At 49.7% G+C, this 12,441-nt stretch overlaps 1 protein-coding gene across 1 annotated transcript in view; it reads left to right on the top strand.

Moving 5' to 3' along the window:
* Positions 1–9,393: 9,393 nt before the first annotated feature.
* Positions 9,394–12,441, top strand: part of ATN1 (atrophin 1) — an 11,298-nt gene continuing 8,250 nt past the window's right edge. The window contains exons 1-4 of the mRNA XM_014957075.1: positions 9,394–9,587; positions 9,781–9,918; positions 10,309–10,422; positions 11,718–12,434. Of these exons, the coding sequence (XP_014812561.1) occupies positions 9,510–9,587; positions 9,781–9,918; positions 10,309–10,422; positions 11,718–12,434 (1,047 nt within the window). The 5' untranslated portion in view covers positions 9,394–9,509. The remainder of the gene's footprint in view (positions 9,588–9,780; positions 9,919–10,308; positions 10,423–11,717; positions 12,435–12,441) is intronic.

Below are 12,441 nucleotides of genomic sequence, written 5' to 3'. Positions count from 1 at the left end.
TGGTAAAATATATATATATATATATAGGTCTTTTTTATAAATCGTCTTTGTTGAAGATTGCAAAAAATTTCTTCCATATGTCCCATCTAACCCTACCCTCTTTCAGTTTAAAACCATTGATCCTTTTCCTTTCACTACAGGCTGTGGTAAAATATATATATATATATATAGGTCTTTTTTATAAATCGTCTTTGTTGAAGGGATGCAATAAGATCTCCCTGGAGCCTTCTCTTCTCCAGGCTGAACAACCGCAACTCTCTCAGCTTTTCTTCATAGAAGAGGTGCTCCAGTCCTCTGATCATTTTTGTGACCCTCCTCTGGACCCATTCCACCAGATCCATGACTTTTTTGTGCTGGGGAATCCAGAGCTGGATGCAGTACTCCAGGTGGGGTCTCACAAGAACAGAGTAGAGGGGCAGAATCACCTTCCTTGACCTGCTGGCCATGCTGCTTTTGATGCAACTAAGGATAAGGTTGACTTTCTGGGCTGTGAGTGCACATTGTCAGCTCATGTCCAGTTTTTCATCCACTAGTACTCCTACTCCACAGGGCTGTTCTCAATCCCTTCATCCTCCATCCTGTATTGATACTGGCATTTGCCCTAACCCAGGTGTAGGACCTTTTACTTGGCCTTGTTGAACTTCATGAGGTTCGTATTGGCCCGCTTCTCAAAGCTGTCAAGGTCCCTCTGGATGGTATCCTTTCCCTCAAGTATATCGACTGCACCACTCAGCTTGATGTCATCTGCAAGCTTGCTGAGAGTGCACTCAATCCCACTATGTCATTGATGAATATATTAAATAGTATTGGTCCCAATAGGTCCCTGAGGGACACCAATCATTGCTGGTTTCTATTTAGATGTTCAGCTGTTGAATGTTACTCTTTGGCTATGTCCATCCAACCAATTTCTTACCCATTAAACCCATATCTCTCCAATTTAGTGGCAAGAATTTTGCAGGGGACCATATCAACGGGCTTACAGAAGACCAGGTAGATGACATCTGTAGCTCTTTGCTTGTCCACTGATCCAGTCACTCCAGCGTAGAAGGCCACTAGCTTAGTTAGTTGCCTTTGGGTCTCACAAGAACAGAGTAGAGGGGCAGAATCACCTTCCTTGACCTGCTGGCCATGCTGCTTTTGATGCAACTAAGGATAAGGTTGACTTTCTGGGCTGTGAGTGCACATTGTCAGCTCATGTCCAGTTTTTCATCCACTAGTACTCCTACTCCACAGGGCTGTTCTCAATCCCTTCATCCTCCATCCTGTATTGATACTGGCATTTGCCCTAACCCAGGTGTAGGACCTTTTACTTGGCCTTGTTGAACTTCATGAGGTTCGTATTGGCCCGCTTCTCAAAGCTGTCAAGGTCCCTCTGGATGGTATCCTTTCCCTCAAGTATATCGACTGCACCACTCAGCTTGATGTCATCTGCAAGCTTGCTGAGAGTGCACTCAATCCCACTATGTCATTGATGAATATATTAAATAGTATTGGTCCCAATAGGTCCCTGAGGGACACCAATCATTGCTGGTTTCTATTTAGATGTTCAGCTGTTGAATGTTACTCTTTGGCTATGTCCATCCAACCAATTTCTTACCCATTAAACCCATATCTCTCCAATTTAGTGGCAAGAATTTTGCAGGGGACCATATCAACGGGCTTACAGAAGACCAGGTAGATGACATCTGTAGCTCTTTGCTTGTCCACTGATCCAGTCACTCCAGCGTAGAAGGCCACTAGCTTAGTTAGTTGCCTTTGGTGATTTGCCTTTGGTGAAGCCATGTTGGCTGTCTCTGATCACCTCCCTGTCTTCCATATGCTTTGACCTAACTTCCAGGAGGATCTGCTCCATGCTCTTACCAGGCATCGAGGTGAGGCTGACTGGGTGGTGGTTCCCAGAGTCCTCATTACCCTTTCTAAAAATGGATGCAATAGTCTCTTTTCTCCAGTCACTGGGGATTTCATGTGGCTGCCATGACTTTTCAAATATGATGGAGAGTAGCTTGGCAACTATGTCAACCAATCCCTCAGGATCATAGGGTGCATCTCATTGGGTCCCGTGGACTTGTCACGGGGTTCCTTAGGTGGTCTTGAACCCCATCTTCACTTATATATATCTGGGTAGATGCAAATCGAGAGGGTTTGTTTGGCCTGTCTATTAAAGTGTGTGTAATTTGCTCTTCAGTACAGAATGAAATCTCTGAAAGCGTACATAAACATTGCATGGGGATTCCTGTTACACAATATTTTCAACATGGAAGAATCCAATGAGATTCCAGTATATCGCCGATATAAAATTAATTTACTCATAGAAAATTACAAAAATTGACAACTGTCACTGGTTTCATACTGAACTTGTGCATTTTGATTTCTGAGCAGTAACAGCAGTTTTCACTTCAGTCATTTTGTGGTATTTCTGTCTCAGATTGCTGTGTAACACCGTGCTGCCAAGCCTTCTCAGGTCTCAGCCCTTCCTGGCTGTGTCCAACGGCTGCTGGTGGTCGGATGCTCCTGTCATCCACTGGGCAGGCAAGAGTTTCAACTGGAGTATGATTATTTGACCAGGTCTACAGTCTTATTTCTATATTAATCCACCTTCTAACTTGAGTTCACAGTCCCTGCATCTGCACAGTGTTGTAACTGTTTTGTAGGAGACAGAAAAATGCCTGTGTTTCAAAACTACCTTTCATTTGGTGTCGCATAAATATATTCTTCTTAACAAAATTTTACTGGGTAAAAAAAATAAATAATAAATGCAAGTCATGAGAGTAGTTGTGCCCAAGATAATATTAGCCGCAGGTGTTTGCTCACTGCCATTTTGGTAATTCAACCATTTTGGCATCCTAATCCCTTTGCTCACACAATCATTTTTCCCTTTCTACAGTAGCGTCATGCTTAATTAAAAGACTGGCAATAAGATTGTAACACACAACCTGAACCCCGACCTATTCACTTACTGCTGTCTAACCCTAAACGCAGCCCCCTGCCCCTTCCTTCCCTCCCTGTCTTCTCCATGCCCTACAGGAAGACACCAGGGTTCAGACATCAGGTTGGGTAATTCGCCACTGGGAAATGCTGGGCTTCGGGTTGCCTCGTAATATTTTTGAGGGAAAATTTGAGTTTCCAAGATACTGCACAGTTGTTAACCCCAATTAAATTCCTGGGAGTTTCTCATTTTATAAATGATGGAAATGGAGACAGGAATTGCAAATGTATTGCTTGGGACTGTCATTCCCTGGGCAATATATATAAATATGCTGACTTTTGACTTCCCACTCACAGTGTGTGTCCCCTGGCTATGTTGCTCCAGTGGGAGCATTCCATTCTGAGTCATTTTTACCTGTCAAGGGGGATCTATTGATTAACCTCCCATCTTACTTTCCGGACACTTTCCAGCATCTGAAATGTGTTAGAAAGCAGCTGGGTTCATTTTGCCACCCTGGTTTCCTCCCTCCAGTGCTAACCCATCCCTTTGCAGAAGGGGGAAGAGAAAAACTAGGATGGGAACACACAGCTAATGAATTGCAGAGAAACAGACTCTATTCAATTCTCACGTCTTCTGACTTCTAAATCCCTGCCTGTGCAAGCCAAATGCCTTTGATTTCACGTAGGATTTTGGATGTAGTTCCTACACGTTGAAAAAATTACTTAAGGAATAGTCCCTGTGTACTTTCAACAATTCCCGACTGAAGAAAACAAGAGGTTTGAAGTTCAGAGTATCTGTACTTAGACTAAAGGAGGAACTGATTCCTCGCTCCAAACCTATTTTCCGTGGACTGGCATGTAGTGGAAGATAACGCTGGCTACGTCTGTAGTAAGAACACTGGTGCTCAGCACTGGCTGTCCATTACCATGGCATCCCTTTCTACAGTCCTTTCACAGACCTTTCTACAGTCTTTGGTCTGTGCCAACCATGACTTTCCCACCTGATGCCTGAGCATGGTTTAGAAGTTAGCAGTAGGACCATGCTGATGGCCAGTGACCAGGTTAGATGTGTCCATCCCTTTTGGAGGGTAGGAGAATTTTGCCGATCAGATGCAGGCTGTGTAATGCCAATCACCCCCAGGACCAAAGAACAGGCACTGTCCCGTTTTATTTAAAAGTGCAGGTGCTACCAGATTGTCACTTCTTGCAGCATTTGTGGTCCTGATGGGTGGCAAAGTTTTTAATTCATTCCTTCTTTGAGACTGAATGATCCAGCCATGCGCCTTGACATCTTTGCACTGAGGTGTCTTCAACCAGGTGATGTGGTCTACCAGGAGAGGATACTGCTTTAGTGCTATTCCCCTACACCCCCAGATTATCACTGGCTAGCTCAGGGGGGACTCCTGTGTCACGTACCATAGTCATGTTCTGCCTGCTGTGCCTCCCTTCCTGCTTGGACCAGGTCTGAATCAGCCTGAGATTACTGGGACATTACAGTTGGAGAAGATCAGGAGTAGCAGATAATCACGGAATTGTTGGAGTTGGAAGGGACCTCTAGAGATCATCTAGTCCAACTCCCCTGCTAAAGCAGGATTGCCCAGAGCACATCACTCAGGACTGCATCCAGGTGGGTCTTGAAGATCTCCAGAGATGGGGACTCCACGACCTCCCTGGGCAGCCTGTCCCGGGGCTCTGGCACCCTCACCGGAAAGAAGTTCTTCCTCATATTTGCATGGAAGTTCCCATGTTCCAGCTTGTGCCCATTGCCCCTCGTCCTGTCACTGGGAACCACTGAAAAGAGTCCGGCTCCATCCTCCCTCAAACTGCCCTTTAGATACTTATAAGCATTGATGAGGTCTCCCCTCAGCCTTCTCTTCTCCAGGCTAAAGAGTCCCAGCTCTTTGAGCCTTTCCTCCTAAGGGAGATGCTCCAATCCCTTAATCATCTTAAACCAAGTAGATGTTTTGGGGATTTTTCCCCCCCCAAGAGAGGAATACGAAAGAAAGGGAAGAGGCCATGGTAACTATTGACAACTGAGTACCAGCAGCTAATCTCAGTGAGGACTGGATCAGGCCTTAAATGTCTGCTGGCTAAAGAAATGCTGCAGAAGTAAGGGTGGTGGTCACTTTTAAGTGGCATGGATGCTGGGAAACTTCAGCTTTCCCTTCTCCTGTCACTGGCCCCAGGGAGGGCTAGCTGGACCTTAGCTGGCTTTTAACCTTCTCAAGCAGACTGGACGCCCAGAGTCAGGCTGCCCATCCTGGAGCTTGATTTGCTGTTGAGCAGCAGCTGAAGTGGGAAGACCCTACAGCCCTGCTATGGATTTGGAGGCACCTCCCAGACTTCCTTGTCTCCCTGGAAATTGCCTTCCTGCTGTTGGGACATGTGCTGGGTGTACCTTTGTGCGCAGCCCTGGCCTGTGCAAGCCTTTGGGGCACATGAATCATTTGTCATTTATAGTCTTGGCCAAGCCCCCAAACACTGTCCCAGACTACTTGGTCCTGTTCCCGCTTCCTCTGCTTCTGCTGCCATCTAGGAAAGTTTATTTTCTCAGACCCTCAATCTAACGCACAATGCTACCCCAAGCCAGGGACAAACACTCACATGATTTTCCAGGAGAGACCAAGGGTGTAAAGTTGGTAAAACTTGAGTGCCTCTTGTGTGAGATGGACTTGATTCCAGTTTTGTGACCCATGAGGAGTTGCTCCATGCTACAGACTGGGAAGGAAGAGTCCAGTTCTGGGCTCCCCAGTTCAAGAAGGACCAGCAACTGCTGGAGAGGGTACAGCAGAGGGCTACAAAGATGATTAGGGGCCTGGAGCATCTCCCTTATGAGGAAGGGCTGAGGGCCTTGGATCCTTTTAGTCTGCAGAAGAGAAGGCTGAGGGGGGATCTGATCAATGGTTATAAATACTTAAAGGGTGGGTGTCAAGAGGACGGGGACTGTCCTTTTTCAGTGGTGCCCAGGGATAGGACAAAAGGAAATGGGCACAACCTTGAATATAAGAAGTTTCACCTAAACATGAGGAGGAACTTCTTTACTTTGAGGGTGGCAGAGCCCTGGAAGAGGCTGCCCAGAGAGGTGGTGGAGTCTCCTTCTCTGGAGACATTCAAAACCCACCTGGACACGTTCTGGTGAAATCTGCTCTGGGTGGACCTGCTTTGGCAGGGGGGTTGGACTAGATGATCTTTGGAGGTCCCTTCCAACCCCATATCATTCTGTGAGAGAGATGATCTGCATCCTTCAGTAGAAGAGGAGCTGGAGCCCATGATCTCCTGGCTGCCTGTGCAGGCCAGTCCACCTTTGGCAAGGGGAATTACTTGAAGCTGGGGGGAGGGAGGAGGAGGAGCAGGATCCATTTTGGATCCCGTAGTGGGGATGCCTGTTGAGTGTGCGTTGCTCACAGGAGACTGCACCAGGGCTTACCCGAGAATATGGAGGGGTTTGGGCAGCAAGCCAAACCAGGCTGGGTTGTACGAAACACAAACAGAAAATAGCAGTTCGCGGTGCCTCGTAACTCCGGCAAACCTGTAAAGGGCTTCATGGGGCCAGGAAAAGGTTATCCCTCCGATGGCAGCCCTGCCAAAAACCTGATTTCCTTTCCAAAACCGCAGAGCCCTAATAACTCTTCATAGACATTTACAGGGATCTTGGGTGACAGGAGGAGTTTAGGTGTAACTTCGTTAATTGTTTAGGCTCACGTTGCAGGTTTTTATTTTACAGACGTTAGAATTGGAAGGTGGTGGTGTGATCCTCTCATCTGGCCTCCGACGTCACCCTTGCTGTACGGAGCCTGATCACCTGCGTGTCAGTTCTGCCTTGTGTTTTAGGAAAGTCCTTGCTCTCTGAAGTGATAGAAACTTCTGCCCCAGTGGTTAATGATGTCTACCGAAACATTCCTATTAGTTTCTGGCTTTGTGCAGTGCTGCGTATTCAGTGGTTGACATAAGTCCCGAGTTGATACTTCTTTTTAAAAAGGGAATTTTCAGTATGTGGTTGGCTGCATGTTATCTCTCTGGACAGAAGACTGTAGTTGTCATTGCAGGGTTACTGGAAAGCTGAAGTGAGACCTGTGCGCTGCGTGATGACGTTGGGTTCTTTGGTGTGGGAGGTGTGGGTGGCATCCCTGGGGAATGTACAGAGCGGCGACGTGTTGGTAATGGGCTGCTGCTTCTCTGTCTTCAGAGCCGAGCAGCTGATACTTGAAGGTTGCTAAGGTGGCGTGTGGTGTTGGGGTTGAGTTAAATTAGGATCGCCTTACTTACGGTGTGCTTTTCATGTCAGAAGTGTTAATTCTAGATGCTTATCTACAACAGCGTCGGTGTAACTGGCTGCATTAGCAACCAAAGGCCAATGTATGGCAGAAATGTAAGCCTGTAAAACACGTCAGCTGGTGGGGATTAGGAAAGTGCTCTGCCTCCATTAGGTCAGTTATAAACCATCACGAGCTATTTTTCTATTAAAGAAGAGGTCTCAGTTAATGAATTGTTGTGTGTGGGAATTAATGCTGGATGAGTCCCCTGTGGCTTTCATGATGAGGGTCAAATAAAATATTAATGAAATTAAAACAAACAGTCCCTTGCTCATCCCAAGTATCTTCCGGATGGGTTTCTCTAAGCATTGGTCAGGGAAGATGTGGACCTTCACAAGAGACAGGCCAGTGTCATTACTCCCTTTTCCCAGGTAGGGAGATGGAGGCAGTGGAAAGCAGTGATTCCAGGGCCTCATATTCCAGCCGCAGGGCTGCACGGGAGGTCCAGGAATTTTCCTGTCTGGTACCTTTGCTCTGATCCCTGGTTTCAGCTCCCTTCTCAGAGAAATGAAAGTGCATCCAGACTGCTTCTACACTGGCCGGCTGGAAGTTGATCATTCCAGGTCTGGGATGGCCTTTAGGAGTCCCGAATCTCAAGTCTGAGACACTTACTCACAAAACTTCCCCGTGCTTCCAGATCAGAATAAGACCCAGGAGATGTGGATCTTTTCTCCTGATGCCTCATCCACAGGGCACATCTCCTTCTTTTGTAGGTTGTCCATTCTAGAGGCCGAGTGTAGGAGCTCAAATGACAGGCTGGGGAAGGATAGTCTCTTTTTGGGGAAGGACAGTCTCTTTTTGGTTACAGCTGTGCAGTACAGTGCAGTGCAAAAGATCTTGAGCTGGATGGAGCCGAGCAAACTAGCTTCAGGAGCAGCATCCCTGAATCACCTCAGACCAGTTCCCAGTCATGGTGCTTTTGTACTCCAGACTCTAGGAATTGTGTGGCATAACAGGGTGTTAAATATCTGCAGCGCTGTCGGACATAGTGCAAAGCTGTAAATTCAGAGTGACCTCAGAAACCTTCCTGGTGGTGCAAAGCGTAAGGGTGTACGGTGTGTCGCTGGGCATGACTCTGAGGTGGTACACTGGGAGAAGGAGACCTGGGCAGGCACTCCAAGCTAAACAGCGTTGATGCTGTTTGCGTCGTGCAAAATCAAAGCTAAATGTGTTTTCTCGCACCTTTTTGTGTGTCTTGGACACCGAACAGCCTAAACAAGACTTGTCACATAGTGTGTGCTGGTGCAGATGCTCTGGAGAGGGCAGGGCGGCACAGTATCCCTTCCTGCGCTGACAACAAATGCAAAGAAGAACTTAGGAAGTCAGAAAAGTTGTCATTAGGAACATTTTAAAGCACTTTCCCATTATTTTCTTTTTCCGCTCTGTCTCTGAAGATCAAATAAACAAGGAAAGGGAAGTACTTAAATTATTTCAGAGGGCAATCAAAATAGTGATAACCATTCCTCCCTGCTTCCTCCAAAAATTTTTTTGAGGGCTGTCTGCCTCGCATCATGTGGGTGTCACTCCTAGAAATCAGATGTGGCAGTGGCCAAGTCTTTTTCCCTTTCTGCTGGGAAAATTTATTGCAGTTTTGGTAAAGATCTTTGCATCAGTAAATAATGATTAAGGAAGCAGTATTGATTTTGTCATATTGGAGCACCTCTGCTACGAGGACAGGCTGAGGGAGCTGGGGTTGTTCAGCCTGGAGAAGAGGAGGCTCCGGGGACACCTAATGGCAGCCTTCCAGTACCCGAAGGGGGCCTACAGGAAGGCTGGGGAGAACCTGTTTAGAAAGGCCTGTAGTGACAGGACGAAGGGAAATGGCTTCAAGCTGGAGGGGAACAGATTTAGACTGGAGATTAGGAGAGGGTTCTTCACTGTGAGGGTGGTGGAGCACTGGAACAGGTTGCCCAGGGAGGTGGTTGAGGCCCCATCCCTGGAGATATTCAAGGTGAGGCTCGACGAGGCCCTGGGCAACCTGGTCTAGTTGGGGGTGTCCCTGCTGACTGCGGGGAGGTCGGACTAGATGACCTTTGGAGGTCCCTTCCGGCCTGGGCAATTCTATGATTCTATGATTCTATATTTCTGTAGGAGACCACAAAAGGATGTCCCGCTCACCCTTTCTCCCCTCTTCATCTCCTTGTCTGCCTTTCAGGATTCACTGGGAACTCGTTGTGTTGCTTGTGTAAGCCCTCCTTGCAGAAGAACTGCTCTTGCCCGTCTCCACCTCCCCGGGAACAGCCGAAGGGGGGTGCGGCGTGATAAAAATTTATGTTTTCATCAAACCGGGCCAAGGAGAATGGGGGTCCCACACCCAAAAGAATGAAGACACGACAGAACAAGGACTCAGTACGTGAGATGGGAGAGGTGGGGTGGGACGTTGGAGCTTGGGGTGGGTTGGAACTGCGGCTCACAGCAAAGCTCGTGGACGTGAGTTTGGCGTAGTGGAGTGCCAGGAGTTTGGGGGCTTTGAGAGGCTGGGGACAGGGCAGGAGTTGGAGGGAGATGCAAAACAGGACTGATCCAGTGCTCCCTCTCTTAGATGTCAATGCGGAGTGGACGGAAGAAAGAGACTCCAGGGCCCCGAGAGGAGCTCAGGTCACGGGGTAGAGCTTCCCCAGGGGGAGTCAGCACCTCCAGCAGCGATGGCAAGGCTGAGAAATCCCGACAAGCGACAAAGGTAGTATAAGCTCATATGCAAGTGTGGGGTGCCCACGGACTCCCTAGACTGGGTAGGATCTGTTTGGGGATCCAGGGATGCAGACCAGAAGGGATCCACTGAGGAACCCATGCTGGGCTAGCTCTCTGGAATGGGTAGAATCCCTCTTTCCTCTCATTCTCAGCATCTTGCACTTCCCATCATCTCCCAAGAACCAGTCTTTGGTCTCACCAACCCTGTTTAGTGCTATTTTTTGCCATATTCTGGCTCAATGTTGCACTGCTAAGCTCTTCCACAGGCACTGTCACTGTGGTGACAGCGTCTCACCTGCTGCAGCCTGTGAAGGTCTCCCAGGGTGGGAAGTTTCCTTGTGACTCCCCCGCCTCCCTGTTCTCCTCCTTTGCCTTGCAGAAGGGTCGGGTGGAGGAATCCTGCACCCCCAAGGGCAGCAAGCAAAGCCGAACAGAAGAGATCTCGGAGAGTGAAGGGGAGGACACCAACGCTCCCAAAAAAACCAAAACTGAGGTGAGTTGCCTCCGCTGTGGTTGCTGGTGTGTCCTGGTCCAGGTCAAAGGAGTCTCTTGTTCCCTACCTGTGCTGCTCACACCTCCCTGGCTTGAGGTTCCCACTGCTCGGGAGCCCTGGCACCTCGAGTTCTGCACTGCAGCTCTTCCAACCTAAATGGCATCTGCCTGGCTACCACCAGGAGTGACAGCTGAGCAGACGGAGGCTCTCTGTCTCTTTTGCCATGTCTGGAGGGGACTGCCCTGCCCTCAGAGCCAGGCACATGCTCTGCCAGGCTCTGCTGAGTGGCAAGAGCTTGGCTCTGCATGCAGCTGCTGGTCAGGTTAGACTCAGCCTCTTTTGCTCCCCTAGAGCAGAGAGAAGCGGAGGTGCTTAAGTCGTGGTGGAGTCTGGGTGATGCCTGTGCAAAACCTGCTCAGGATTGTGCTCTGCATGGTTGTGGAAGGGCTTTTCCAAAATGACAGCAACATTGGGCTGGGTCGGTGGTCAGATGGTTGGAGGAAGACTCGGCTCTTGCTCTTCTAAGTTCCTCGTTAGCCAGTTCAGGGAACTGGCCTTAAAGGCCTGCAAACATGGGGATATTTGCTCATGTTATGAGGTCACTGGAGTTAAACCACTTTGGTTACACATTTCTCCATGTGGACACTCCATTCAGCACAACAGTGGTCTCTTTTTCAGTTTAGCTCTCCTGTAAGCCCCAAGGCTCAAGAGTGGCACTGATTTAATGTCCATGGCTCAAGGCGAGAGGTGGTGGGGAGGAGCAGGGATTGGGAATCACAGGGAGGGCTCTGGAAGGTGAGGAGTGGGGCAGTGAGAAGGTGCTGGAGAGGAGCAGGTCTCATCACCCAGGGAGAGCTCTTCAGGGACAAGAAAAGCGATTCTGGGTCTCCGGACTGTGCTGGCTGCATTGTGGTGCCTGCTGCTCCGTGCCACCTGCTGGTATTGTGCCCTGGCCAATAGCCCATCACTGGTGGTGGTGGTGCTAGGACCTTTCTTACCTATTAACTCATCTGTAACAGTTCCCTGCCCTCCCTCGTTGCCTCTGTACACAAGGTACCCATCATCACCTCCTTCCCGAGTGTGGGGTGCTCATCAAGAACCTGAGAGCACTGGAGGGGAGGCAGGAGGACCGGTGTTACTCATACTTTGCCAATTGAGGTCTCCTTCCCTCTTTGGGGTTTTCTAGTGCTGGGGCTGGCAGAGAAAGGTCAGAAAGCAAGTTCTCTGGGAAGTTGAAATGTGTTGTGCATGGTCTGGGAGGCCACATAATGCCTTTCTCCTCCTTCCTGCTTCAGGAGTTGCCCTGTCCTCCATCCCCGTCCGATGTTGACAGCCTTGACGGCCACAGCTTCAACGATGAGATGAGCAGTGACCCACGGGACATTGACCAGGATAACAGGAGCACCTCACCCAGCGTCTACAGCCCTGGCAGCGTGGAGAATGACTCCGACTCCTCCTCCGTGCTGTCCCAGGGGCCGTCTCACTCCTACCACCACCCTCCGCTCTTCCCCCAGAGCCCACCAGTAGCTCCTCCGCCCGACAGCCTGGCCCGTCCACCCGAGCCCAGCTTTGGGCTCCCGGGTGAGGTGCACCCCCAGGGACCCCCGGCAGGGAGCTACCACTCCCAGCTGGAGGGCCAGGCTTCCCGCATCTTCCAGGCTCAAGCCCCGCAAACACCCGCTGCCTCCTCCTCCTCCTCCTCTGCTGTTGCTGCCCCTTCTGCTCCCCCTTCCTCCTCCTCCTCTTCCTCCTCTTCCTCCTCCTCCTCTACTCATGCTTCTCTTTACCCGACGGCCAACGTGGTCCAGGTCGGGGCCAAAATTGCCAGTGGAGTGGGGGGTCTCCCCGCACCAGGGGGTCGCGAGCAGACCCTCAGCGCCAAGCACAATCCGCCACCCACCACCCCTATCTCGCTGGCGTCGGTGGCTGGGGGTCTCCCCCCTCAAAAGACACCCCCCGCCAACCCTCCGGCTGCCCCCCCAGCTTCGGCCCCTTCCTTCCCCCACGTCTCTGCCAATC

This window comes from Calidris pugnax, unplaced genomic scaffold (genome assembly GCF_001431845.1).
Source record: "Calidris pugnax isolate Ruff unplaced genomic scaffold, ASM143184v1 scaffold225, whole genome shotgun sequence".
Taxonomy (NCBI): Eukaryota; Metazoa; Chordata; class Aves; order Charadriiformes; family Scolopacidae; genus Calidris; species Calidris pugnax.
Note: the sequence above shows the minus strand (reverse complement) of the source record. Positions and strands in the feature narration are given on the sequence as shown.